Genomic DNA, 26,947 nt, shown 5'->3' with positions numbered 1-26,947 from the left:
TAACACATGGACATCTCAGTTATACAACACACACCTACTGGCCTATTGTATTGACTTCAGTCCATTCACTCAGACCTGTGTGTGTATGTATGTGTGTGTGTGTGTGATGTAGGTTTAGAGTAGATTTCATAGCTCTCACACTTACACCTGAAGGTGTAGCCTAATGGCCCTTTGTTTACCTATCGAAATTTGAGCCGCAGGTGAGGCGATGACGTAGCCTCCAGTTCGTCCTTTCCACCATTTTGTTTCTAAATGCAACAGAAAAGACAGAATTGACAAGTCTTTAATACAACATTTATACACAGGCCCTCATTTGTCAACATAAAAACGCAGCCTAAATGTGTTAATATTATCAAGATTTATCTAATTCGGATTTTAAAAAACGGGGATATGTTAAGTCGAAAATGTATTGAATGTTTAGCAAGGTGCTACGACTCCTCTACGTCTGACAGATGGAAATTATGCAATGATGTTCTTCTGCACCTGCAAGTCCCCCTCCCCTGCACACACACATAACACATTGATAGTACAAGGGAGGAGGACATTCGGGTGGAGCAGCGTTGCGTGCTGCAGCGGAAACTCTGTAGGTCGTTAACGCGCGCGGTTCGTCTGTTGCAGAACAGGTGTAGGTCGGTGTGTGTGTGTGAATAAGATAGACGACAATGAGCCGTAGCTGGTGTGTATGTGTGTGAGAGGAGCAGGAGTAGAAGAGAGAAAGAGAGAGACAGACAGACATGGAGGACTCTGAGTCTGGTGGAGAAGATGGTATGGTCGGCGGCTGGCGGTGGAATAACCGAAACACCGGGGCTCGAGACCAGACTCAGCTAAGGCAGAAGATCCGGGATTTACCGGGACTGTTGAAACATGGACTGCACCTAAGGAAGAAAAGCGTGAGTATCGACAGAAAAATGTCCCTTCCGTGTGTGTTTGGGTTATTCTTTACCGTCGAGTTACCTCCTATCTCTGTCACGATTCACCTAGATGTGCTGTTGTTCCACACACGACCTCACTGTACCACGGTGTGTGTACGCTCGTGCTCTACAGGCTCCCGCCATTCATTGGTTACGTCCAGAATGTGTTTTTAGATGCCGTACCTATGCAGTAGCCAAGGCAACACATGTCTTGGTCCAGTCTTGAATCAGTTTCACCAGAGATGTTACTTGCCCATTCATGTAGCCTACTGCAATGCCCCCTTGGATTCTAGGGAGCGAATATGTTATGACAATGACAGTGGTACTAAAGGTGTTTCTCAACTCTCCTCAAGTGGGTGTATGTTAGTGTATGTGTGTGTGTTGAAGCGTGAAGGTATGGTAGCTCTGCTAAGACCTGTCCTGGAGGAGGGAAGGACACACACCTAACCTACACACACAATAATAAAGAACTGAATGACTGTCCAAGGTCTGAGCCCAGGGTTTGAAGGAAAGGCTGTGAAGAGACTAAACAAGAGATTAGGTCTGTCCTGACATGTTCAGCAATCTAATTAATAGTTGTATAACACAGATGAAAGCATAGAGATCTTGTGATGTATGTTTTAGAGGTGTTATCAGACAACAGCTGTAGTAGAAAGATCACAGTAGGAAGGTGTCAAGTTTGTTAGTCCTAAAGGGATGTTTTCATGAGTGTGTGTGGTTGATTTCATGTTTCCATTTTGACTCCCCTGTGTTACGGATCTAACAGAGAGCAACACAAGATGAGTTTGTGTGTGTGTGTGCCCAGTGTGTATGTATTAGAGGTCTTCATGGGTCACCCAAGACCCGAACCAGGACCTGAGCAGGTCCAAAATACAAACTTTTCCCTTGGGTCGGATCCTGTTTGATTGTCATCAGGTCTCGGGTTTATGTAACTACAGCTGATAGGCCCAACTGGACCTGACCACGGCTCTGCATAGCCTATAGCATATTTATTTTATGCTAATAACATGCTGACCATTGCAGCTCCATGTGTGCATCTGCATGTTGCTTTTGTCTATCCCCACCAGATGCTTTCCATGGCACGCAGGTTAAAATACCAAAACCAACTGTGAACCAACTATATTCATTTGGGGACAGGTTGAAACGTACACAAAACATTCATGGATTTTTAGCTAATTTGTCCTTGGAGATAAACATTGGTTTGTTATTTTACCTGAAATGCATTTTTTTTTTTTTTTTTTTGCTGGGTCTTTGTAGAATTTTTACCCATGTTGAGTCATACCAAATCGTATGTGCTCTACTCCAACAATTAATCCACAGATGAAAAGGGGACACCTAGTTTGTTTTTACGGTACTGGGTACTGTCGCCGGACTCTCTGGATTGCAGAGGCGCACTCTAGGCCTGGTGCATGGTGCCGGCACTGGTGGTACCGGGCTGGGGACACGCACCTCAGGGCGAGTGCGGGGAGGAGGAACAGGATGTACTGAACTCTGGAGGCGCACTTGAGGAAGAGTGCGAGGAGTAGGAACAGGACACACCGGGTTGTGAAAGTACACTGGAGACGTGGTGTGTATAGCCGGCATCAATTGTTCCGAAACTTTAACACATGTTTCAGGATGAGTACGAGGAACTGACACAGGTGGCATCGGACAGCTAACACGCTCCTCAGGGTGAATGCCGTGCATACTATGCCAAACCAACAGCTCTCTCTCTTCACTCTCCTCCAATCTGTCCAATCTCAGACCCCCAAATTTTTCTTCGGGTTTCTGTGGCCTACCTCCCCGACATCGTTGCTGTCCTCTCTTACTTCGCCGTTCCTCCTGCGCTGTTTCCACCTGCCTCCATTCCACCTGCCTCCATCCTCTCCTGCCAAAATCTCCTCCCACGTCCATGATCCTTTACCGTCCAGTATTTCATCCCAGGTCAATTTTTCCACAAAGCGCTGTTCCTCCCTTTCACGCTGCTTGGTCCTTTTTTGGTGGGTTATTCTGTCATGTTCGTCATAACGAGGAGACCAAGGCGCAGTGTGATAAGAATACATTCTTCTATTAATAAACAAAGAACATTTAACAAAGTAACAAAAACAACCGTGAAGCTATATAACACAAGTGCTGACATGCAACTACACATAGACAATAACCCACAAAACCAAAATGGAAAATGGCAACCTAAATAGGATCCCCAATCAGAGACAACGATAAACAGCTGCCTCTGATTGGGAACCAAGTCAGGCCACCATAGACTTACATTTACCTAGACATACCAAAACCGCATAGATATACAAAGACCCTAGACTAGTCGAAAACACACATACCCACCCTCGTCACACCCTGACCTGACCAAAATAATACAGAAAACATAGATAAACTAAGGTCAGGGCGTGACAAATTTGTTAGCTTCTCCTTTTTCAAGAATAACTTTCAACAAGAAGTTTCAAATGATCATTATCTGGTGAGTGGAACTGTTTTTTTTCATTGCAGCAAGCTTGCTGTTGTTAGTCATATCTTTGAAAATATGTTTGTGAAACATTGTTGAAATTAAAGTGGAACTGACAGCATTTTAGCAACATAAAATCTTATTCAAATCTGTTCAGGAAGAATATGACATTCCCTGACAAGCGACCACTTAGATATGGCATTTGTGGAAATTCTATAGCAATATTGCGTGGGAAAGCGGCTGTGCGTTTGGCCAATTAATAGACACTGCAGTAAATAAAACCAAATAAACTATCTCTTATTCAGGACCGGAGTTTACACAGAACGATGTAGCACGTTCGTAAATTCATCAGTTGTTCTGCACTCTGGCATACTCCGATGAAAGTGCTCTGAAATCGGAGTAGATAGCCAGAGTGAAGAGATATGCTAACTGGATAACACTCGTTCAAGTTCTTGCAAGCTAACCAAATGACACCTGCATCTTTAGCTGTTTATAGCCACTGAAAAACAATATAAATTGGAAAAGTCAGTCGCTCACCCACTCCAATGGCATGACATGACATCCTCCTAGCAGATAGATAGCTATGTAGCTAATGTTAAGCTCCATGTTTTTAGCTTGCTACATAAATAGATACGCTAGCCTGTTAGCCACATTATGACTGACTTGTGATCGTTGCCCTTGATATTTTGATTGTATTGACAATCCCAGCCTTAGTTACATCTGTGATTCACAACCTGATAGCAATCTTTTTTTAACCACCAAGAAATGTATTGGTGAATTACATGAATCATGCATTGAACTGCATCCATCTATCTGCCAACAATGCCTTAGTGTACGTCATGGAATGTTGAGTCAAATTGAACCTATTTTTAAAACCTCTTATAAAGTAGTTCCCAGCATAAACTGGGAATTTGATATTTTTGACTGATATTATGATTGTCTGTTTGATATCTGCAAAGTAGTTAACTCTGTCAGTTCCACTTTAAACTTTGTCACCGGTTACTGTGCTAAACGTGAAATGGTTTTTGCAATGGAAGTAATAGTTGTACATTTTGATTGGGAAATGCCTTATGGTTGTGTTCTTATGATTGGGACCTACTGGATTATTATGTCTGAGTTTATGGACTGCTTATCCTGTCTTTCCATCGGCCCTATGCACTGGTGCAGTGGTAGCTAGAGAAGTGGATATATTAGCTCACTTTTGTAGCTCAGTTGGTAGAGCATGGCGCTTGTAACGCCAGGGTAGTGGGTTCGATTCCCCGGACCACCCATATGTAGAATGTATGCACACATGACTGTAAGTCGCTTTGGATAAAAGCGTCTGCTAAATGGCATATATTAACATTTTGCCAAAAAGCACTGAATACCTATAGGTTCACCACTGTACTAACCTGTAACACACTGAAGACCTATAGGTTCACCACTGTACTAACCTGTAACACACTGAAGACCTATAGGTTCACCACTGTACTAACCTGTAACACACTGAAGACCTATAGGTTCACCACTGTACTAACCTGTCACACACTGAAGACCTATAGGTTCACCACTGTACTAACCTGTAACACACTGAAGACCTATAGGTTCACCACTGTACTAACCTGTAACACACTGAAGACCTATAGGTTCACCACTGTACTAACCTGTCACACACTGAAGACCTATAGGTTCACCACTGCACTAACCTGTCACACACTGAAGACCTACAGGTTCACCACTGTACTAACATGTAACACTGAAGGCCTATAGGTTCACCACTGTACTAACCTGTCACACACTGAAGACCTACAGGTTCACCACTGTACTAACATGTAACACTGAAGGCCTATAGGTTCACCACTGTACTAACCTGTCACACTGAAGACCTACAGGTTCACCACTGTACTAACCTGTTACACTGAAGGCCTATAGGTTCACCACTATACTAACCTGTCACACACTGAAGGCCTATAAGTTCACCACTATACTAACCTGTCACACACTGAAGACCTATAGGTTCACCACTGTCACACATTGAAGACCTATAGGTTCACCACTATACTAACCTGTCACACACTGAAGACCTACAGGTTCACCACTATACTAACCTGTCACACACTGAAGGCCTATAGGTTCACCACTATACTAACCTGTCACACACTGAAGACCTATAGGTTCACCACTGTCACACATCGAAGACCTATAGGTTCACCACTATACTAACCTGTCACACACTGAAGACCTATAGGTTCACCACTGTCACACACTGAAGGCCTATAGGTAGCCTCAGGCTCTGTGACAGCACAGCTCTGCTTTCTATCCTGTCCAGGAGGAGATGAGGTGTGTGTGTGAGAGGGGATATGCACTGGTGATGGGTAATGACATCACATCGGTTTGTATGAATAACATTGCAACTGTGTGGACTTCGACAACTTTGAAGTTCAGACAATTGCTTGCTAATTGCCCGTTGGACCAAGTGTGAATGTTCTGTGGGCCTATCCTACCCAACCAGTTTAAATACAAAGAGAAGCCAGTAGGTGGCGCATCAGCAGGCAGTTCAGTGGGCCTATGTTGAATTGAGTCTGTGAGGATTTTTTTGCGTCAAATCAAATTTTATTTGTCACATACACATGGTTAGCAGATGTTAATGCGAGTGTAGCGAAATGCTTGTGCTTCTAGTTCCGACAATGCAGTAATAACCAACAAGTAATCTAACTAACAATTCCAAAACTACTGTCTTATACACAGTGTAAGGGGATAAAGAATATGTACATAAAGATATATGAATGAGTGATGGTACAGAGCAGCATAGGCAAGATACAGTAGATGGTATTGAGTACAGTATATACATATGAGATGAGTGTGTAAACAAAGTGGCATAGTTAAAGTGGCTAGTGATACATATATTACATAAGGATGCAGTAGATGATCTAGAGCACAGTATATACGTATGCATATGAGATGAATAATGTAGGGTATGTAAACATTATATTAGGTAGCATTGTTTAAAGTGGCTAGTGATATATTTTATATATACATTTCCCATCAATTCCCATTATTAAAGTGGCTGGAGTTGAGTCAGTGTGTTGGCAGCAGCCACTCAATGTTAGTGGTGGCTGTTTAACAGTCTGATGGCCTTGAGATAGAAGCTGTTTTTCAGTCTCTCGGTCCCAGCTTTGATGCACCTGTACTGACCTCGCCTTCTGGATGATAGCGGGGTGAACAGGTAGTGGCTCGAGTGGTTGTTGTCCTTGATTATCTTTATGGCCTTCCTGTAACATCGGGGGGTGTAGGTGTCCTGGAGGGCAGGTAGTTTGCCCCCGGTGATGCGTTGTGCAGACCTCACTACCCTCTGGAGAGCCTTACGGTTGTGGGCGGAGCAGTTGCCATACCAGGCGGTGATACAGCCCGCCAGGATGCTCTCGATTGTGCATCTGTAGAAGTTTGTGAGTGCTTTTGGTGACAAGCCAATTTCTTCAGCCTCCTGAGGTTGAAGAGGCGCTGCTGCGCCTTCCTCACGATGCTGTCTGTGTGAGTGGACCAATTCAGTTTGTCTGTGATGTGTATGCCGAGGAACTTAAAACTTACTACCCTCTCCACTACTGTTCCATCGATGTGGATAGGGGGGTGTTCCCTCTGCTGTTTCCTGAAGTCCACAATCATCTCCTTAGTTTTGTTGATGTTGAGTGTGAGGTTATTTTCCTGACACCACACTCCGAGGGCCCTCACCTCCTCCCTGTAGGCCGTCTCGTCGTTGTTGGTAATCAAGCCTACCACTGTTGTGTCGTCCGCAAACTTGATGATTGAGTTGGAGGCGTGCGTGGCCATGCAGTCGTGGGTGAACAGGGAGTACAGGAGAGGGCTCAGAACGCACCCTTGTGGGCCCCCAGTGTTGAGGATCAGCGAGGTGGAGATGTTGTTGCCTACCCTCACCACAGGGTCCAGTACCCAGTTGCACAGGGTGGGGTCGAGACCCAGGGTCAGCTTGATGATGAGCTTGGAGGGTACTACGGTGTTGAATGCCGAGCTGTAGTCGATGAACAGCATTCTCACATAGGTATTCCTCTTGTCTACATGGGTTAGGGCAGTGTGCAGTGTGGTTGAGATTGCATCGTCTGTGGACCTATTTGGGCGGTAAGCAAATTGGAGTGGGTCTAGGGTGTCAGGTAGGGTGGAGGTGATATGGTCCTTGACTAGTCTCTCAAAGCACTTCATGATGACGGAAGTGAGTGCTACGGGGCGGTAGTCGTTTAGCTCAGTTACCTTAGCTTTCTTGGGAACAGGAACAATGGTGGCCCTCTTGAAGCATGTGGGAACAGCAGACTGGTATAGGGATTGATTGAATATGTCCGTAAACACACCGGCCAGCTGGTCTGCGCATGCTCTGAGGGCGTGGCTGGGGATGCCGTCTGGGCCTGCAGCCTTGCGAGGGTTAACACGTTTAAATGTTTTACTCACCTCGGCTGTAGTGAAGGAGAGTCCGCATGTTTTCGTTGAAGGCCGTGTCAGTGGCACTGTATTGTCCTCAAAGCGGGCAAAAAGTTATTTAGTCTGCCTAGGAGCAAGACATCCTGGTCCGTGACTGGGCTGGTTTTCTTCTTGTAGTCCGTGATTGACTGTAGACCCTGCCACATACCTCTTGTGTCTGAGCTGTCTGAGCTGTTGAATTGAGATTCTACTTTGTTTGATAGCCTTGCGGAGGGAATAGCTGCACTGTTTGTATTCGGTCATGTTACCAGTCACCTTGCCCTGATTAAAAGCAGTGGTTCGCGCTTTCAGTTTCACGCGAATACTGCCATCAATCCACGGTTTCTGGTTAGGGAATGTTTTAATCGTTGCTATGGGAACGACATCTTCGATGCACGTTCTAATGAACTCGCACACCGAATCAGCGTATTCGTCAATATTGTTATCTGACGCAATACGAAACATGTCCCAGTCCACGTGATGGAAGCAGTCTTGGAGTGTGGAATCAGCTTGGTCAGACCAGCGTTGGACAGACCTCAGCGTGGGAGCTTCTTGTTTTAGTTTCTGTCTGTAGGCAGGGATCAACAAAATGGAGTCGTGGTCAGCTTTTCCGAAAGGAGGGCGGGGCAGGGCCTTATATGCGTCGCGGAAGTTAGAGTAACAATGATCCAAGGTTTTTCCGGCCCTAGTTGCGCAATCGATATGCTGATACAATTTCGGGAGTCTTGTTTTCAGATTAGCCTTGTTAAAATCCCCAGCTACAATGAATGCAGCCTCAGGATGTATGGATTCCAGTTTGCAAAGAGTCAAATAAAGTTTGTTCAGAGCCATCGATGTGTCTGCTTGGGGGGGAATATATACAGCTGTGATTATAATCAAAGAGAATTCTCTTGGTAGATAATGCGGTCGACATTTGATTGTGAGGAATTCTAAATCAGGTGAACAGAAGGATTTGAGTTCCTGTATGTTTCTTTGATCACACCACGCCTCGTTAGCCATAAGGCATACGCCCCGCCCCATTTCTTACCAGAAAGATGTTTGTTTCTGTCGGCGCGATGCGTGGAGAAACCCGCTGGCTGCACCGCCTCCGATAGCGTCTCTCCAGTGAGCCATGTTTCCGTGAAGCAAAGAACGTTACAGTCTCTGATGTCCGCCTGGAATGCTACCCTTGCTCGGGTTTCATCAACCTTGTTGTCAAGAGACTGGACATTGGCGAGAAGAATGCTAGGGAGTGGTGCACGATGTGCCCGTCTCCGGAGTCAGACCAGAAGACCGCCTTGTTTCCCTCTTTTTCGGAGTCGTTTTTTTTGGTCGCCGCATGGGATCCATTCCGTTGTCCTGTTTGTAAGGCAGAACACAGGATCCGCGTCGCGAAAATCATATTCTTGGTCGTACTGATGGTGAGTTGACGCTGATCTTATATTCAGTTGTTCTTCTTGACTGTATGTAATGAAACCTAAGATGACCTGGGGTACTAATGTAAGAAATAACACGTAAAAAACCCTAAAAACTGCATAGTTTCCTAGGAACGCGAAGCGAGGCAGCCATCTCTGTCGGCGCCGGAAGTAAAACAGGAACAGTCATGTATGCTCTTTTACGTAATAGTGTAGGTTAACAGCAAGGATAAACCGATATTACAATATGCCTGGCTCATATCAATATCAAACAATATCGATATATTGAATTATCAATATTGGTAACAAACTGGTTTCTTATGTCTCTGTCCAAAGGGGAAATATGATGATGTGGAGGTGGGGGTAGAAGACTGTCTTTACTCCTTCTCTGTCAGGAGAGAGACGGAGGGATGGAGACAGATGTAGACAGATTATAGATCTGTACATAGTTTGTAGGCTGCATTTTATGCTCTACTTCTCTCCTAACCCAAACATTGTCTGGAAATGTGTGGTTTAATACTGTGTGTTCTGACTGTGTTTTGATTGTGTCTCGATAGCAGTCACCGGATACCATCCCCGGACCCAGCACCAGCCCTACTGTTCACAAGGTACACACACTCTCACACACAGAGACACATACACACATGCATGCATAGGTTATGAAACGTCAGCAAATAAAGAATGTGGTGTGACTTCATAGTCAAATGCATATTTTATGTCAAATACTTTGTTTTAGTGCTCTTTTCTTGATTTCAGTTGGATTAGTACGATGGAATCACTAGAATAGTCCAAAAGTACAACATCCCCTCGCCTTTACACCTCAAATATTTGGAAGTAGGCTATTTGAATTTATGTAGGGGACTTCAACCCTGTTCCTGGTGAGCTACCCTGCTGCAGGTTTTCGCTCCAACCCCATTTGTAACTAACCTGGTACAGCTTATTAACCAGCTAATTATTAGAATCAGGTGTGCTAGATTAGGGTTGGAGTGGACGGTTGCTCTCCAGGAACAGGGTTGGAGAATCCTGATATAGATAGTACTTGACCCAAGTTAAAATGGTGACGTCATAGTTTCACCTAGCCTCTGTTTCACCTACATGTTTTGTTTCAATATCAATAGTTACACTGATATCACAGAGTTCTCTTGTGTCAACACACACACACACACACACACACACACACACACACACACACACACACACACACACACACACACACACACACACACACACACACACACACACACACACACACACACACACACACACACACACACAGAGAAACACGTCTGTGAAAACAACTATGTATTATTTGACTCACGTGTGTATGTTTGTCAGTCCTGCTCCCAGAGCTTCCCGTGTGCAGGGCGTGCTGTGAGGAATGCGTTCCTGTCTCATGGTCCGTACCCTGCTAAAGACAAGATTCACCTCGCCAGGATCATAAGGTGTGCATCTTTGAGTGTGTGAGTGTGATAGACATAGTGAGATAGACATAGAGAGAAACATAGAGAGAGTCAGTGTGATGGACATAGAGAGAAACAGAGAGAGAGTCAGTGTGATAGACATAGAGAGAAACAGAGAGAGAGTCAGTGTGATAGACATAGAGAGAAACAGAGAGAGAGTCAGTGTGATAGACATAGAGAGAAACAGAGAGAGAGAGAGAGAGTCAGTGGGATAGACATAGAAACAGAGAGAGTCAGTGGGATAGACATAGAGAGAGAGAGTCAGTGGGATAGACATAGAAACAGAGAGAGTCAGTGGGATAGACATAGAGAGAGAGAGTCAGTGGGATAGACATAGAAACAGAGAGTCAGTGGGATAGACATAGAGAGAGAGAGTCAGTGGGATAGACATAGAAACAGAGAGAGAGTCAGTGGGATAGACATAGAAACAGAGAGAGAGTCAGTGGGATAGACAGAAACAGAGAGAGTCAGTGGGATAGACATAGAGAGAGAGAGAGAGTCAGTGGGATAGACATAGAGAGAGAGAGAGAGTCAGTGGGATAGACATAGAAACAGAGAGAGAGAGTCAGTGGGATAGACATAGAAACAGAGAGAGAGAGTCAGTGGGATAGACATAGAAACAGAGAGAGAGAGTCAGTGGGATAGACATAGAAACAGAGAGAGAGAGTCAGTGGGATAGACATAGAAACAGAGAGAGAGAGTCAGTGGGATAGACATAGAAACAGAGAGAGAGAGAGTCAGTGGGATAGACATAGAAACAGAGAGAGAGAGAGTCAGTGGGATAGACATAGAAACAGAGAGAGTCAGTGGGATAGACATAGAGAGAGAGAGTCAGTGGGATAGACATAGAGAGAGAGTCAGTGGGGTAGACATAGAAACAGAGAGAGAGAGTCAGTGGGATAGACATAGAAACAGAGAGAGAGAGTCAGTGGGATAGACATAGAAACAGAGAGAGAGAGTCAGTGGGATAGACATAGAAACAGAGAGAGAGAGAGTCAGTGGGATAGACATAGAAACAGAGAGAGAGAGAGTCAGTGGGATAGACATAGAAACAGAGAGAGTCAGTGGGATAGACATAGAGAGAGAGAGTCAGTGGGATAGACATAGAGAGAGAGTCAGTGGGGTAGACATAGAGAGAGAGAGAGAGTCAGTGGGATAGACATAGAAACAGAGAGAGAGTCAGTGGGATAGACATAGAAACAGAGAGAGAGTCAGTGGGATAGACATAGAAACAGAGAGAGAGTCAGTGTGATAGACGTAGAGAGAGAGAGTCAGTGGGATAGACGTAGAGAGAGAGAGTCAGTGGGATAGACATAGAGAGAGAGAGAGAGAGAGAGAGTCAGTGGGATAGACATAGAGAGAGAGAGAGTTAGTGGGATAGACATAGAAACAGAGAGAGAGTCAGTGTGATAGACATAGAGAGAGAGAGAGAGTCAGTGGGATAGACATAGAAACAGAGAGAGAGTCAGTGGGATAGACATAGATAGAAACATAGAGAGAGTGAGTCAGTGGGATAGACATAGAGAGAAACAGAGAGAGTCAGTGTGATAGACGTAGAGAGAAACAGAGAGAGTCAGTGGGATAGACATAGAGAGAGTCAGTGTGATAGACGTAGAGAGAAACAGAGAGTCAGTGTGATAGACAGAGAGAAACAGAGAGAGAGAGAGTCAGTGGGATAGACATAGATAGAAACAGAGAGAGAGAGTCAGTGGGATAGACATAGATCGAAACAGAGAGAGAGTCAGTGTGATAGACATGGATCGAAACAGAGAGAGAGTCAGTGTGATAGACATAGATAGAAACGGAGAGAGAGTCAGTGTGATAGACATGGATAGAAACGGAGAGAGAGTCAGTGTGATAGACATAGATAGAAACGGAGAGAGAGTCAGTGTGATAGACATAGATAGAAACGGAGAGAGAGAGAGTCAGTGGGATAGACATAGATAGAAACAGAGAGAGAGAGAGTCAGTGGGATAGACATAGATAGAAACAGAGAGAGAGAGAGTCAGTGGGATAGACATAGATAGAAACAGAGAGAGAGAGAGTCAGTGGGATAGACATAGATAGAAACGGAGAGAGAGAGAGTCAGTGGGATAGACATAGATAGAAACAGAGAGAGAGAGAGTCAGTGGGATAGACATAGATAGAAACAGAGAGAGAGAGAGTCAGTGGGATAGACATAGATAGAAACAGAGAGAGAGAGAGTCAGTGTGATAGACGTAGAGAGAGAGAGTCAGTGTGATAGACGTAGAGAGAGAGAGTCAGTGTGATAGACATAGAGAGTCAGTGTGATAGACATAGAGAGTCAGTGTGATAGACATACAGAGTCAGTGTGATAGACATACAGAGTCAGTGTGATAGACATACAGAGTCAGTGTGATAGACGTAGAGAGTCAGTGTGATAGACGTAGAGAGTCAGTGTGATAGACATAGAGAGTCAGTGTGATAGACGTAGAGAGTCAGTGTGATAGACGTAGAGAGAAACAGAGAGAGTCAGTGTGATAGACGTAGAGAGAAACAGAGAGAGTCAGTGTGATAGACGTAGAGAGAAACAGAGAGAGTCAGTGTGATAGACGTAGAGAGAAACAGAGAGAGAGAGAGTCAGTGTGATAGACAGAGAGAGAGTCAGTGTGATAGACAGAGAGAGAGTCAGTGTGATAGACAGAGAGAGAGTCAGTGTGATAGACAGAGAGAGAGTCAGTGTGATAGACGTAGAGAGAAACAGAGAGAGAGAGAGTCAGTGTGATAGACGTAGATAGAAACAGAGAGAGAGAGAGTCAGTGTGATAGACGTAGATAGAAACAGAGAGAGAGAGAGTCAGTGTGATAGACATAGATAGAAACAGAGAGAGAGAGAGTCAGTGTGATAGACATAGATAGAAACAGAGAGAGAGAGAGTCAGTGTGATAGACATGGATAGAAACAGAGAGAGAGAGAGTCAGTGTGATAGACGTAGAGAGAAACAGAGAGAGTCAGTGTGATAGACGTAGAGAGAAACAGAGAGAGTCAGTGTGATAGACATAGAGAGAAACAGAGAGAGTCAGTGTGATAGACATAGAGAGAGTCAGTGTGATAGACAGAGAGAGAGTCAGTGTGATAGACGTAGAGAGAAACAGAGAGGGAATCAGTGAGATATTCATAGAGAGAAACAGAGAGAGAGTCAGTGTGATAGACATAGAGAGAAACAGAGAGAGTCAGTGTGATAGATATAGAGAGAGTCAGTGTGATAGACATAGAGTCAGTGGGATAGACATAGAGAGAAACAGAGAGAGAGAGAGTCAGTGGGATAGACATAGATAGAAACGGAGAGAGAGTCAGTGGGATAGACATAGATAGAAACGGAGAGAGAGTCAGTGGGATAGACATAGATAGAAACGGAGAGAGAGTCAGTGGGATAGACATAGATAGAAACGGAGAGAGAGTCAGTGGGATAGACATAGATAGAAACGGAGAGAGAGTCAGTGGAATAGACATAGATAGAAACGGAGAGAGAGAGAGTCAGTGGGATAGACATAGATAGAAACGGAGAGAGAGAGAGTCAGTGGGATAGACATAGATAGAAACGGAGAGAGAGAGAGTCAGTGGGATAGACATGGATAGAAACAGAGAGAGAGAGAGTCAGTGGGATAGACATGGATAGAAACAGAGAGAGAGAGAGTCAGTGGGATAGACATAGATAGAAACGGAGAGAGAGAGAGTCAGTCGGATAGACATAGATAGAAACGGAGAGAGAGAGAGAGTCAGTGGGATAGACGTAGATACAAACAGAGAGAGAGAGAGTCAGTGGGATAGACGTAGATAGAAACAGAGAGAGAGAGAGTCAGTGGGATAGACGTAGAGAGAAACAGAGAGATTCAGTGTGATAGACGTAGAGAGAGAGAGTCAGTGTGATAGACATAGAGAGTCAGTGTGATAGACATAGAGAGTCAGTGGGATAGACATAGAGAGAAACAGAGAGAGAGTCAGTGGGATAGACATAGATAGAAACGGAGAGAGAGAGAGTCAGTGGGATAGACATAGATAGAAACGTAGAGAGAGAGAGTCAGTGTGATAGACATAGAGAGAAACAGAGAGAGTCAGTGTGATAGACATAGAGAGAAACAGAGAGAGTCAGTGTGATAGACGTAGAGAGTCAGTGTGATAGACGTAGAGAGAAACAGAGAGAGTCAGTGTGATAGACGTAGAGAAACAGAGAGAGTCAGTGTGATAGACGTAGAGAGAAACAGAGAGAGTCAGTGTGATAGACGTAGAGAGAAACAGAGAGAGAGAGAGTCAGTGTGATAGACAGAGAGAGAGTCAGTGTGATAGACAGAGAGAGAGTCAGTGTGATAGACAGAGAGAGAGTCAGTGTGATAGACAGAGAGAGAGTCAGTGTGATAGACGTAGAGAGAAACAGAGAGAGAGAGAGTCAGTGTGATAGACGTAGATAGAAACAGAGAGAGAGAGAGTCAGTGTGATAGACGTAGATAGAAACAGAGAGAGAGAGAGTCAGTGTGATAGACATAGATAGAAACAGAGAGAGAGAGTCAGTGTGATAGACATAGATAGAAACAGAGAGAGAGAGAGTCAGTGTGATAGACATGGATAGAAACAGAGAGAGAGAGTCAGTGTGATAGACGTAGAGAGAAACAGAGAGAGTCAGTGTGATAGACGTAGAGAGAAACAGAGAGAGTCAGTGTGATAGACGTAGAGAGAAACAGAGAGAGTCAGTGTGATAGACATAGAGAGAAACAGAGAGAGTCAGTGTGATAGACATAGAGAGAGTCAGTGTGATAGACAGAGAGAGAGTCAGTGTGATAGACGTAGAGAGAAACAGAGAGGGAATCAGTGAGATATTCATAGAGAGAAACAGAGAGAGAGTCAGTGTGATAGACATAGAGAGAAACAGAGAGAGTCAGTGTGATAGATATAGAGAGAGTCAGTGTGATAGACATAGAGTCAGTGGGATAGACATAGAGAGAAACAGAGAGAGAGAGAGTCAGTGGGATAGACATAGATAGAAACGGAGAGAGAGTCAGTGGGATAGACATAGATAGAAACGGAGAGAGAGTCAGTGGGATAGACATAGATAGAAACGGAGAGAGAGTCAGTGGGATAGACATAGATAGAAACGGAGAGAGAGTCAGTGGAATAGACATAGATAGAAACGGAGAGAGAGTCAGTGGGATAGACATAGATAGAAACGGAGAGAGAGAGAGTCAGTGGGATAGACATAGATAGAAACGGAGAGAGAGAGAGTCAGTGGGATAGACATGGATAGAAACAGAGAGAGAGAGAGTCAGTGGGATAGACATGGATAGAAACAGAGAGAGAGAGAGTCAGTGGGATAGACATAGATAGAAACGGAGAGAGAGAGAGTCAGTGGGATAGACATAGATAGAAACGGAGAGAGAGAGAGTCAGTCGGATAGACATAGATAGAAACGGAGAGAGAGAGAGTCAGTGGGATAGACATAGATAGAAACAGAGAGAGAGAGAGAGTCAGTGGGATAGACGTAGATACAAACAGAGAGAGAGAGAGTCAGTGGGATAGACGTAGAGAGAAACAGAGAGATTCAGTGTGATAGACGTAGAGAGAGAGAGTCAGTGTGATAGACATAGAGAGTCAGTGTGATAGACATAGAGAGTCAGTGGGATAGACATAGAGAGAAACAGAGAGAGAGTCAGTGGGATAGACATAGATAGAAACGGAGAGAGAGAGAGTCAGTGGGATAGACATAGATAGAAACGTAGAGAGAGAGAGTCAGTGTGATAGACATAGAGAGAAACAGAGAGAGTCAGTGTGATAGACATAGAGAGAAACAGAGAGAGTCAGTGTGATAGACAGAGAGAGTCAGTGTGATAGACAGAGAGAGTCAGTGTGATAGACAGAGAGAGTCAGTGTGATAGACAGAGAGAGTCAGTGTGATAGACAGAGAGAGTCAGTGTGATAGACAGAGAGAAACAGAGAGAGTCAGTGTGATAGACGTAGAGAGAAACAGAGAGAGTCAGTGTGATAGACGTAGAGAGAAACAGAGAGAGTCAGTGTGATAGACGTAGAGAGAAACAGAGAGAGTCAGTGTGATAGACAGAGAGAGAGTCAGTGTGATAGACAGAGAGAGTCAGTGTGATAGACACAGAGAGGGAATCAGTGAGATATTCATAGAGAGAAACAGAGAGAGAGTCAGTGTGATAGACATAGAGAGAAACAGAGAGAGTCAGTGTGATAGATATAGAGAGAGTCAGTGTGATAGACAGAGAGTCAGTGGGATAGACATAGAGAGAAACAGAGAGTCAGTGTGATAGACATAGAGAGAAACAGAGAGAGTCAGTGGGATAGACATAGATAGAAACGGAGAGAGAGTCAGTGGGATAGACATAGATAGAAACGGAGAGAGAGAGTCAGTGGGATAGACATAGATAGAAACAGAGAGAGAGTCAGTGGGATAGACATAGATAGAAACAGAGAGAGAGAGAGTCAGTGGGATAGACATAGATAGAAACGGAGAGAGAGTCAGTGGGATAGACATAGATAGAAACGGAGAGAGAGTCAGTGGGATAGACATAGATAGAAACGGAGAGAGAGTCAGTGGGATAGACATAGATAGAAACGGAGAGAGAGTCAGTGGGATAGACATAGATAGAAACGGAGAGAGAGTCAGTGGGATAGACATAGATAGAAACGGAGAGAGAGAGAGTCAGTGGGATAGACATGGATAGAAACAGAGAGAGAGAGAGTCAGTGGGATAGACATGGATAGAAACAGAGAGAGAGAGTCAGTGGGATAGACATAGATAGAAACGGAGAGAGAGAGAGTCAGTGGGATAGACATAGATAGAAACGGAGAGAGAGAGAGTCAGTGGGATAGACATAGATAGAAACAGAGAGAGAGAGTCAGTGTGATAGACATAGATAGAAACAGAGAGAGAGAGAGTCAGTGGGATAGACGTAGAGAGAAACAGAGAGAGTCAGTGTGATAGACGTAGAGAGAAACAGAGAGATTCAGTGTGATAGACGTAGAGAGAGAGAGTCAGTGTGATAGACATAGAGAGTCAGTGTGATAGACATAGAGAGTCAGTGTGATAGACATAGAGATTCAGTGGGATAGACATAGAGAGAAACAGAGAGAGAGTCAGTGGGATAGACATAGATAGAAACGGAGAGAGAGAGAGTCAGTGGGATAGACATAGATAGAAACGTAGAGAGAGAGAGTCAGTGTGATAGACATAGAGAGAAACAGAGAGAGTCAGTGTGATAGACATAGAGAGAAACAGAGAGAGTCAGTGTGATAGACATAGAGAGAGTCAGTGTGATAGACATAGAGACAAACAGAGAGAGTCAGTGTGATAGACAAAGAGACAAACAGAGAGAGTCAGTGTGATAGACGTAGAGAGAAACAGAGAGAGTCAGTGTGATAGACGTAGAGAGAAACAGAGAGAGTCAGTGTGATAGACGTAGAGAGAAACAGAGAGAGTCAGTGTGATAGACATAGAGAGAAACCGAGAGAGTCAGTGTGATAGACGTAGAGAGAAACAGAGAGTCAGTGGGATAGACATAGAGAGAAACAGAGAGAGTCAGTGTGATAGACGTAGAGAGAAACAGAGAGAGTCAGTGTGATAGACGTAGAGAGAGAGAGTCAGTGTGATAGACATAGAGAGTCAGTGGGATAGACATAGAGAGAAACAGAGAGTCAGTGTGATAGACATAGAGAGAAACAGAGAGAGTCAGTGTGATAGACATAGAGAGAAACAGAGAGAGTCAGTGTGATAGACATAGAGAGAAACAGAGAGAGTCAGTGTGATAGACAAAGAGACAAACAGAGAGAAGTCAGTGTGATAGACGTAGAGAGAAACAGAGAGAGTCAGTGTGATAGACGTAGAGAGAAACAGAGAGAGTCAGTGTGATAGACGTAGAGAGAAACAGAGAGAGTCAGTGTGATAGACGTAGAGAGAGAGAGTCAGTGTGATAGACATAGAGAGTCAGTGGGATAGACATAGAGAGTCAGTGGGATAGACATAGAGAGAAACAGAGAGAGTCAGTGTGATAGACAAAGAGAGAAACAGAGAGAGTCAGTGTGATAGACAAAGAGAGAAACAGAGAGAGTCAGTGTGATAGACGTAGAGAGAAACAGAGAGAGAGAGAGTCAGTGTGATAGACAGAGAGAAACAGAGAGAGTCAGTGTGATAGACATAGAGAGAAACAGAGAGAGTCAGTGTGATAGACATAGAGAGAAACAGAGAGAGTCAGTGTGATAGACATAGAGAGAAACAGAGAGTCAGTGTGATAGACAGAGAGAGAAACAGAGAGAGTCAGTGTGATAGACAGAGAGAGAGTCAGTGTGATAGACAGAGAGAGAGTCAGTGTGATAGACAGAGAGAGAGTCAGTGTGATAGACAGAGAGAGAGTCAGTGTGATAGACAGAGAGAGTCAGTGTGATAGACGTAGAGAGAAACAGAGAGAGTCAGTGTGATAGACATAGAGAGAAACAGAGAGTCAATGGGATAGACGTAGAGAGTCAGTGTGATAGACGTAGATAGAAACAGAGAGAAACAGAGAGAGTCAGTGTGATAGACGTAGATAGAAACAGAGAGAGAGAGAGTCAGTGTGATAGACGTAGATAGAAACAGAGAGAGAGAGAGTCAGTGTGATAGACGTAGAGAGAAACAGAGAGAGTCAGTGTGATAGACGTAGAGAGAAACAGAGAGTCAGTGTGATAGACGTAGAGAGAAACAGAGAGAGTCAGTGTGATAGACGTAGAGAGAGAGTCAGTGTGATAGACGTAGAGAGAGAGTCAGTGGGATAGACATAGAGAGAAACAGAGAGTCAGTGGGATAGACATAGAGAGAAACAGAGAGAGTCAGTGTGATAGACATAGAGAGAAACAGAGAGAGTCAGTGGGATAGACATAGAGAGAGTCAGTGTGATAGACGTAGAGAGAAACAGAGAGTCAGTGTGATAGACAGAGAGAAACAGAGAGAGAGAGAGTCAGTGGGATAGACATAGATAGAAACAGAGAGAGAGAGTCAGTGGGATAGACATAGATCGAAACAGAGAGAGAGTCAGTGTGATAGACATGGATCGAAACAGAGAGAGAGTCAGTGTGATAGACATAGATAGAAACGGAGAGAGAGTCAGTGTGATAGACATGGATAGAAACGGAGAGAGAGTCAGTGTGATAGACATAGATAGAAACGGAGAGAGAGTCAGTGTGATAGACATAGATAGAAACGGAGAGAGAGAGAGTCAGTGGGATAGACATAGATAGAAACGGAGAGAGAGAGAGTCAGTGGGATAGACATAGATAGAAACAGAGAGAGAGAGAGTCAGTGGGATAGACATAGATAGAAACAGAGAGAGAGAGAGTCAGTGGGATAGACATAGATAGAAACGGAGAGAGAGAGAGTCAGTGGGATAGACATAGATAGAAACAGAGAGAGAGAGAGTCAGTGGGATAGACATAGATAGAAACAGAGAGAGAGAGAGTCAGTGGGATAGACATAGATAGAAACAGAGAGAGAGAGAGTCAGTGTGATAGACGTAGAGAGAGAGAGTCAGTGTGATAGACGTAGAGAGAGAGAGTCAGTGTGATAGACATAGAGAGTCAGTGTGATAGACATAGAGAGTCAGTGTGATAGACATACAGAGTCAGTGTGATAGACATACAGAGTCAGTGTGATAGACATACAGAGTCAGTGTGATAGACGTAGAGAGTCAGTGTGATAGACGTAGAGAGTCAGTGTGATAGACGAGAGAGTCAGTGTGATAGACGAGAGAGTCAGTGTGATAGACGTAGAGAGAAACAGAGAGAGTCAGTGTGATAGACGTAGAGAGAAACAGAGAGAGTCAGTGTGATAGACGTAGAGAGAAACAGAGAGAGTCAGTGTGATAGACGTAGAGAGAAACAGAGAGAGAGTCAGTGTGATAGACAGAGAGAGAGTCAGTGTGATAGACAGAGAGAGAGTCAGTGTGATAGACAGAGAGAGAGTCAGTGTGATAGACGTAGAGAGAAACAGAGAGAGAGAGAGTCAGTGTGATAGACGTAGATAGAAACAGAGAGAGAGAGAGTCAGTGTGATAGACGTAGATAGAAACAGAGAGAGAGAGAGTCAGTGTGATAGACATAGATAGAAACAGAGAGAGAGAGAGTCAGTGTGATAGACATAGATAGAAACAGAGAGAGAGAGAGTCAGTGTGATAGACATGGATAGAAACAGAGAGAGAGAGAGTCAGTGTGATAGACGTAGAGAGAAACAGAGAGAGTCAGTGTGATAGACGTAGAGAGAAACAGAGAGAGTCAGTGTGATAGACGTAGAGAGAAACAGAGAGAGTCAGTGTGATAGACATAGAGAGAAACAGAGAGAGTCAGTGTGATAGACATAGAGAGAGTCAGTGTGATAGACAGAGAGAGAGTCAGTGTGATAGACGTAGAGAGAAACAGAGAGGGAATCAGTGAGATATTCATAGAGAGAAACAGAGAGAGAGTCAGTGTGATAGACATAGAGAGAAACAGAGAGAGTCAGTGTGATAGATATAGAGAGAGTCAGTGTGATAGACATAGAGTCAGTGGGATAGACATAGAGAGAAACAGAGAGAGAGAGAGTCAGTGGGATAGACATAGATAGAAACGGAGAGAGAGTCAGTGGGATAGACATAGATAGAAACGGAGAGAGAGTCAGTGGGATAGACATAGATAGAAACGGAGAGAGAGTCAGTGGGATAGACATAGATAGAAACGGAGAGAGAGTCAGTGGAATAGACATAGATAGAAACGGAGAGAGAGTCAGTGGGATAGACATAGATAGAAACGGAGAGAGAGAGAGTCAGTGGGATAGACATAGATAGAAACGGAGAGAGAGAGAGTCAGTGGGATAGACATGGATAGAAACAGAGAGAGAGAGAGTCAGTGGGATAGACATGGATAGAAACAGAGAGAGAGAGAGTCAGTGGGATAGACATAGATAGAAACGGAGAGAGAGAGAGTCAGTGGGATAGACATAGATAGAAACGGAGAGAGAGAGAGTCAGTCGGATAGACATAGATAGAAACGGAGAGAGAGAGAGAGTCAGTGGGATAGACGTAGATACAAACAGAGAGAGAGAGAGTCAGTGGGATAGACGTAGATAGAAACAGAGAGAGAGAGAGTCAGTGGGATAGACGTAGAGAGAAACAGAGAGATTCAGTGTGATAGACGTAGAGAGAGAGAGTCAGTGTGATAGACATAGAGAGTCAGTGTGATAGACATAGAGAGTCAGTGGGATAGACATAGAGAGAAACAGAGAGAGAGTCAGTGGGATAGACATAGATAGAAACGGAGAGAGAGAGAGTCAGTGGGATAGACATAGATAGAAACGTAGAGAGAGAGAGTCAGTGTGATAGACATAGAGAGAAACAGAGAGAGTCAGTGTGATAGACATAGAGAGAAACAGAGAGAGTCAGTGTGATAGACGTAGAGAGTCAGTGTGATAGACGTAGAGAGAAACAGAGAGAGTCAGTGTGATAGACGTAGAGAGAAACAGAGAGAGTCAGTGTGATAGACGTAGAGAGAAACAGAGAGAGTCAGTGTGATAGACGTAGAGAGAAACAGAGAGAGAGAGAGTCAGTGTGATAGACAGAGAGAGAGTCAGTGTGATAGACAGAGAGAGAGTCAGTGTGATAGACAGAGAGAGAGTCAGTGTGATAGACAGAGAGAGAGTCAGTGTGATAGACGTAGAGAGAAACAGAGAGAGAGAGAGTCAGTGTGATAGACGTAGATAGAAACAGAGAGAGAGAGAGTCAGTGTGATAGACGTAGATAGAAACAGAGAGAGAGAGAGTCAGTGTGATAGACATAGATAGAAACAGAGAGAGAGAGAGTCAGTGTGATAGACATAGATAGAAACAGAGAGAGAGAGAGTCAGTGTGATAGACATGGATAGAAACAGAGAGAGAGAGAGTCAGTGTGATAGACGTAGAGAGAAACAGAGAGAGTCAGTGTGATAGACGTAGAGAGAAACAGAGAGAGTCAGTGTGATAGACGTAGAGAGAAACAGAGAGAGAGTCAGTGTGATAGACATAGAGAGAAACAGAGAGAGAGTCAGTGTGATAGACATAGAGAGAAACAGAGAGAGTCAGTGTGATAGACATAGAGAGAGTCAGTGTGATAGACAGAGAGAGAGTCAGTGTGATAGACAGAGAGAGAGTCAGTGTGATAGACGTAGAGAGAAACAGAGAGGGAATCAGTGAGATATTCATAGAGAGAAACAGAGAGAGAGTCAGTGTGATAGACATAGAGAGAAACAGAGAGAGTCAGTGTGATAGATATAGAGAGAGTCAGTGTGATAGACATAGAGTCAGTGGGATAGACATAGAGAGAAACAGAGAGAGAGATCAGTGGGATAGACATAGATAGAAACGGAGAGAGAGTCAGTGGGATAGACATAGATAGAAACGGAGAGAGAGTCAGTGGGATAGACATAGATAGAAACGGAGAGAGAGTCAGTGGGATAGACATAGATAGAAACGGAGAGAGAGTCAGTGGAATAGACATAGATAGAAACGGAGAGAGAGTCAGTGGGATAGACATAGATAGAAACGGAGAGAGAGAGAGTCAGTGGGATAGACATAGATAGAAACGGAGAGAGAGAGAGTCAGTGGGATAGACATGGATAGAAACAGAGAGAGAGAGAGTCAGTGGGATAGACATGGATAGAAACAGAGAGAGAGAGAGTCAGTGGGATAGACATAGATAGAAACGGAGAGAGAGAGAGTCAGTGGGATAGACATAGATAGAAACGGAGAGAGAGAGAGTCAGTCGGATAGACATAGATAGAAACGGAGAGAGAGAGAGTCAGTGGGATAGACATAGATAGAAACAGAGAGAGAGAGAGAGTCAGTGGGATAGACGTAGATACAAACAGAGAGAGAGAGAGTCAGTGGGATAGACGTAGATAGAAACAGAGAGAGAGAGAGTCAGTGGGATAGACGTAGAGAGAAACAGAGAGATTCAGTGTGATAGACGTAGAGAGAGAGAGTCAGTGTGATAGACATAGAGAGTCAGTGTGATAGACATAGAGAGTCAGTGGGATAGACATAGAGAGAAACAGAGAGAGAGTCAGTGGGATAGACATAGATAGAAACGGAGAGAGAGAGAGTCAGTGGGATAGACATAGATAGAAACGTAGAGAGAGAGAGTCAGTGTGATAGACATAGAGAGAAACAGAGAGAGTCAGTGTGATAGACATAGAGAGAAACAGAGAGAGTCAGTGTGATAGACAGAGAGAGTCAGTGTGATAGACAGAGAGAGTCAGTGTGATAGACAGAGAGAGTCAGTGTGATAGACAGAGAGAGTCAGTGTGATAGACAGAGAGAGTCAGTGTGATAGACAGAGAGAAACAGAGAGAGTCAGTGTGATAGACGTAGAGAGAAACAGAGAGAGTCAGTGTGATAGACGTAGAGAGAAACAGAGAGAGTCAGTGTGATAGACGTAGAGAGAAACAGAGAGAGTCAGTGTGATAGACAGAGAGAGAGTCAGTGTGATAGACAGAGAGAGTCAGTGTGATAGACACAGAGAGGGAATCAGTGAGATATTCATAGAGAGAAACAGAGAGAGAGTCAGTGTGATAGACATAGAGAGAAACAGAGAGAGTCAGTGTGATAGATATAGAGAGAGTCAGTGTGATAGACAGAGAGTCAGTGGGATAGACATAGAGAGAAACAGAGAGTCAGTGTGATAGACATAGAGAGAAACAGAGAGAGTCAGTGGGATAGACATAGATAGAAACGGAGAGAGAGTCAGTGGGATAGACATAGATAGAAACGGAGAGAGAGAGTCAGTGGGATAGACATAGATAGAAACAGAGAGAGAGTCAGTGGGATAGACATAGATAGAAACAGAGAGAGAGAGAGTCAGTGGGATAGACATAGATAGAAACGGAGAGAGAGTCAGTGGGATAGACATAGATAGAAACGGAGAGAGAGTCAGTGGGATAGACATAGATAGAAACGGAGAGAGAGTCAGTGGGATAGACATAGATAGAAACGGAGAGAGAGTCAGTGGGATAGACATAGATAGAAACGGAGAGAGAGTCAGTGGGATAGACATAGATAGAAACGGAGAGAGAGAGAGTCAGTGGGATAGACATGGATAGAAACAGAGAGAGAGAGAGTCAGTGGGATAGACATGGATAGAAACAGAGAGAGAGAGTCAGTGGGATAGACATAGATAGAAACGGAGAGAGAGAGAGTCAGTGGGATAGACATAGATAGAAACGGAGAGAGAGAGAGTCAGTGGGATAGACATAGATAGAAACAGAGAGAGAGAGTCAGTGTGATAGACATAGATAGAAACAGAGAGAGAGAGAGTCAGTGGGATAGACGTAGAGAGAAACAGAGAGAGTCAGTGTGATAGACGAGAGAGAAACAGAGAGATTCAGTGTGATAGACGTAGAGAGAGAGAGTCAGTGTGATAGACATAGAGAGTCAGTGTGATAGACATAGAGAGTCAGTGTGATAGACATAGAGATTCAGTGGGATAGACATAGAGAGAAACAGAGAGAGAGTCAGTGGGATAGACATAGATAGAAACGGAGAGAGAGAGAGTCAGTGGGATAGACATAGATAGAAACGTAGAGAGAGAGAGTCAGTGTGATAGACATAGAGAGAAACAGAGAGAGTCAGTGTGATAGACATAGAGAGAAACAGAGAGAGTCAGTGTGATAGACATAGAGAGAGTCAGTGTGATAGACATAGAGACAAACAGAGAGAGTCAGTGTGATAGACAAAGAGACAAACAGAGAGAGTCAGTGTGATAGACGTAGAGAGAAACAGAGAGAGTCAGTGTGATAGACGTAGAGAGAAACAGAGAGAGTCAGTGTGATAGACGTAGAGAGAAACAGAGAGAGTCAGTGTGATAGACATAGAGAGAAACCGAGAGAGTCAGTGTGATAGACGTAGAGAGAAACAGAGAGTCAGTGGGATAGACATAGAGAGAAACAGAGAGAGTCAGTGTGATAGACGTAGAGAGAAACAGAGAGAGTCAGTGTGATAGACGTAGAGAGAGAGAGTCAGTGTGATAGACATAGAGAGTCAGTGGGATAGACATAGAGAGAAACAGAGAGTCAGTGTGATAGACATAGAGAGAAACAGAGAGAGTCAGTGTGATAGACATAGAGAGAAACAGAGAGAGTCAGTGTGATAGACGTAGAGAGAAACAGAGAGAGTCAGTGTGATAGACGTAGAGAGAAACAGAGAGAGTCAGTGTGATAGACGTAGAGAGAGAGAGTCAGTGTGATAGACATAGAGAGTCAGTGGGATAGACATAGAGAGTCAGTGGGATAGACATAGAGAGAAACAGAGAGAGTCAGTGTGATAGACAAAGAGAGAAACAGAGAGAGTCAGTGTGATAGACAAAGAGAGAAACAGAGAGAGTCAGTGTGATAGACGTAGAGAGAAACAGAGAGAGAGAGAGTCAGTGTGATAGACAGAGAGAAACAGAGAGAGTCAGTGTGATAGACATAGAGAGAAACAGAGAGAGTCAGTGTGATAGACATAGAGAGAAACAGAGAGAGTCAGTGTGATAGACATAGAGAGAAACAGAGAGAGTCAGTGTGATAGACATAGAGAGAAACAGAGAGTCAGTGTGATAGACAGAGAGAGAAACAGAGAGAGTCAGTGTGATAGACAGAGAGAGAGTCAGTGTGATAGACAGAGAGAGAGTCAGTGTGATAGACAGAGAGAGAGTCAGTGTGATAGACAGAGAGAGAGTCAGTGTGATAGACAGAGAGAGTCAGTGTGATAGACGTAGAGAGAAACAGAGAGAGTCAGTGTGATAGACATAGAGAGAAACAGAGAGTCAATGGGATAGACGTAGAGAGAAACAGAGAGAGTCAGTGTGATAGACGTAGATAGAAACAGAGAGAAACAGAGAGAGTCAGTGTGATAGACGTAGATAGAAACAGAGAGAGAGAGAGTCAGTGTGATAGACGTAGATAGAAACAGAGAGAGAGAGAGTCAGTGTGATAGACGTAGAGAGAAACAGAGAGAGTCAGTGTGATAGACGTAGAGAGAAACAGAGAGTCAGTGTGATAGACGTAGAGAGAAACAGAGAGAGTCAGTGTGATAGACGTAGAGAGAGAGTCAGTGTGATAGACGTAGAGAGAGAGTCAGTGGGATAGACATAGAGAGAAACAGAGAGTCAGTGGGATAGACATAGAGAGAAACAGAGAGAGTCAGTGTGATAGACATAGAGAGAAACAGAGAGAGTCAGTGTGATAGACATAGAGAGAAACAGAGAGAGTCAGTGTGATAGACATAGAGAGAAACAGAGAGAGTCAGTGTGATAGATATA

The 26,947-nt window shown here is 44.1% G+C and overlaps 1 protein-coding gene across 1 annotated transcript in view; it reads left to right on the top strand.

Annotated features, from left to right (window-relative positions):
- The first annotated feature begins 268 nt into the window (after positions 1-268).
- Positions 269-26,947, top strand: part of rapgef5a (Rap guanine nucleotide exchange factor (GEF) 5a) — a 132,938-nt gene continuing 106,259 nt past the window's right edge. The window contains exons 1-3 of the mRNA XM_046325725.1: positions 269-890; positions 9,746-9,796; positions 10,524-10,630. Coding sequence (XP_046181681.1) covers positions 735-890; positions 9,746-9,796; positions 10,524-10,630 — 314 coding nt within the window. The 5' untranslated portion in view covers positions 269-734. The remainder of the gene's footprint in view (positions 891-9,745; positions 9,797-10,523; positions 10,631-26,947) is intronic.

The sequence above is a fragment of the Oncorhynchus gorbuscha genome, linkage group LG24 (genome assembly GCF_021184085.1).
Source record: "Oncorhynchus gorbuscha isolate QuinsamMale2020 ecotype Even-year linkage group LG24, OgorEven_v1.0, whole genome shotgun sequence".
Lineage (NCBI taxonomy): Eukaryota > Metazoa > Chordata > Actinopteri > Salmoniformes > Salmonidae > Oncorhynchus > Oncorhynchus gorbuscha.
Note: the sequence above shows the minus strand (reverse complement) of the source record. Positions and strands in the feature narration are given on the sequence as shown.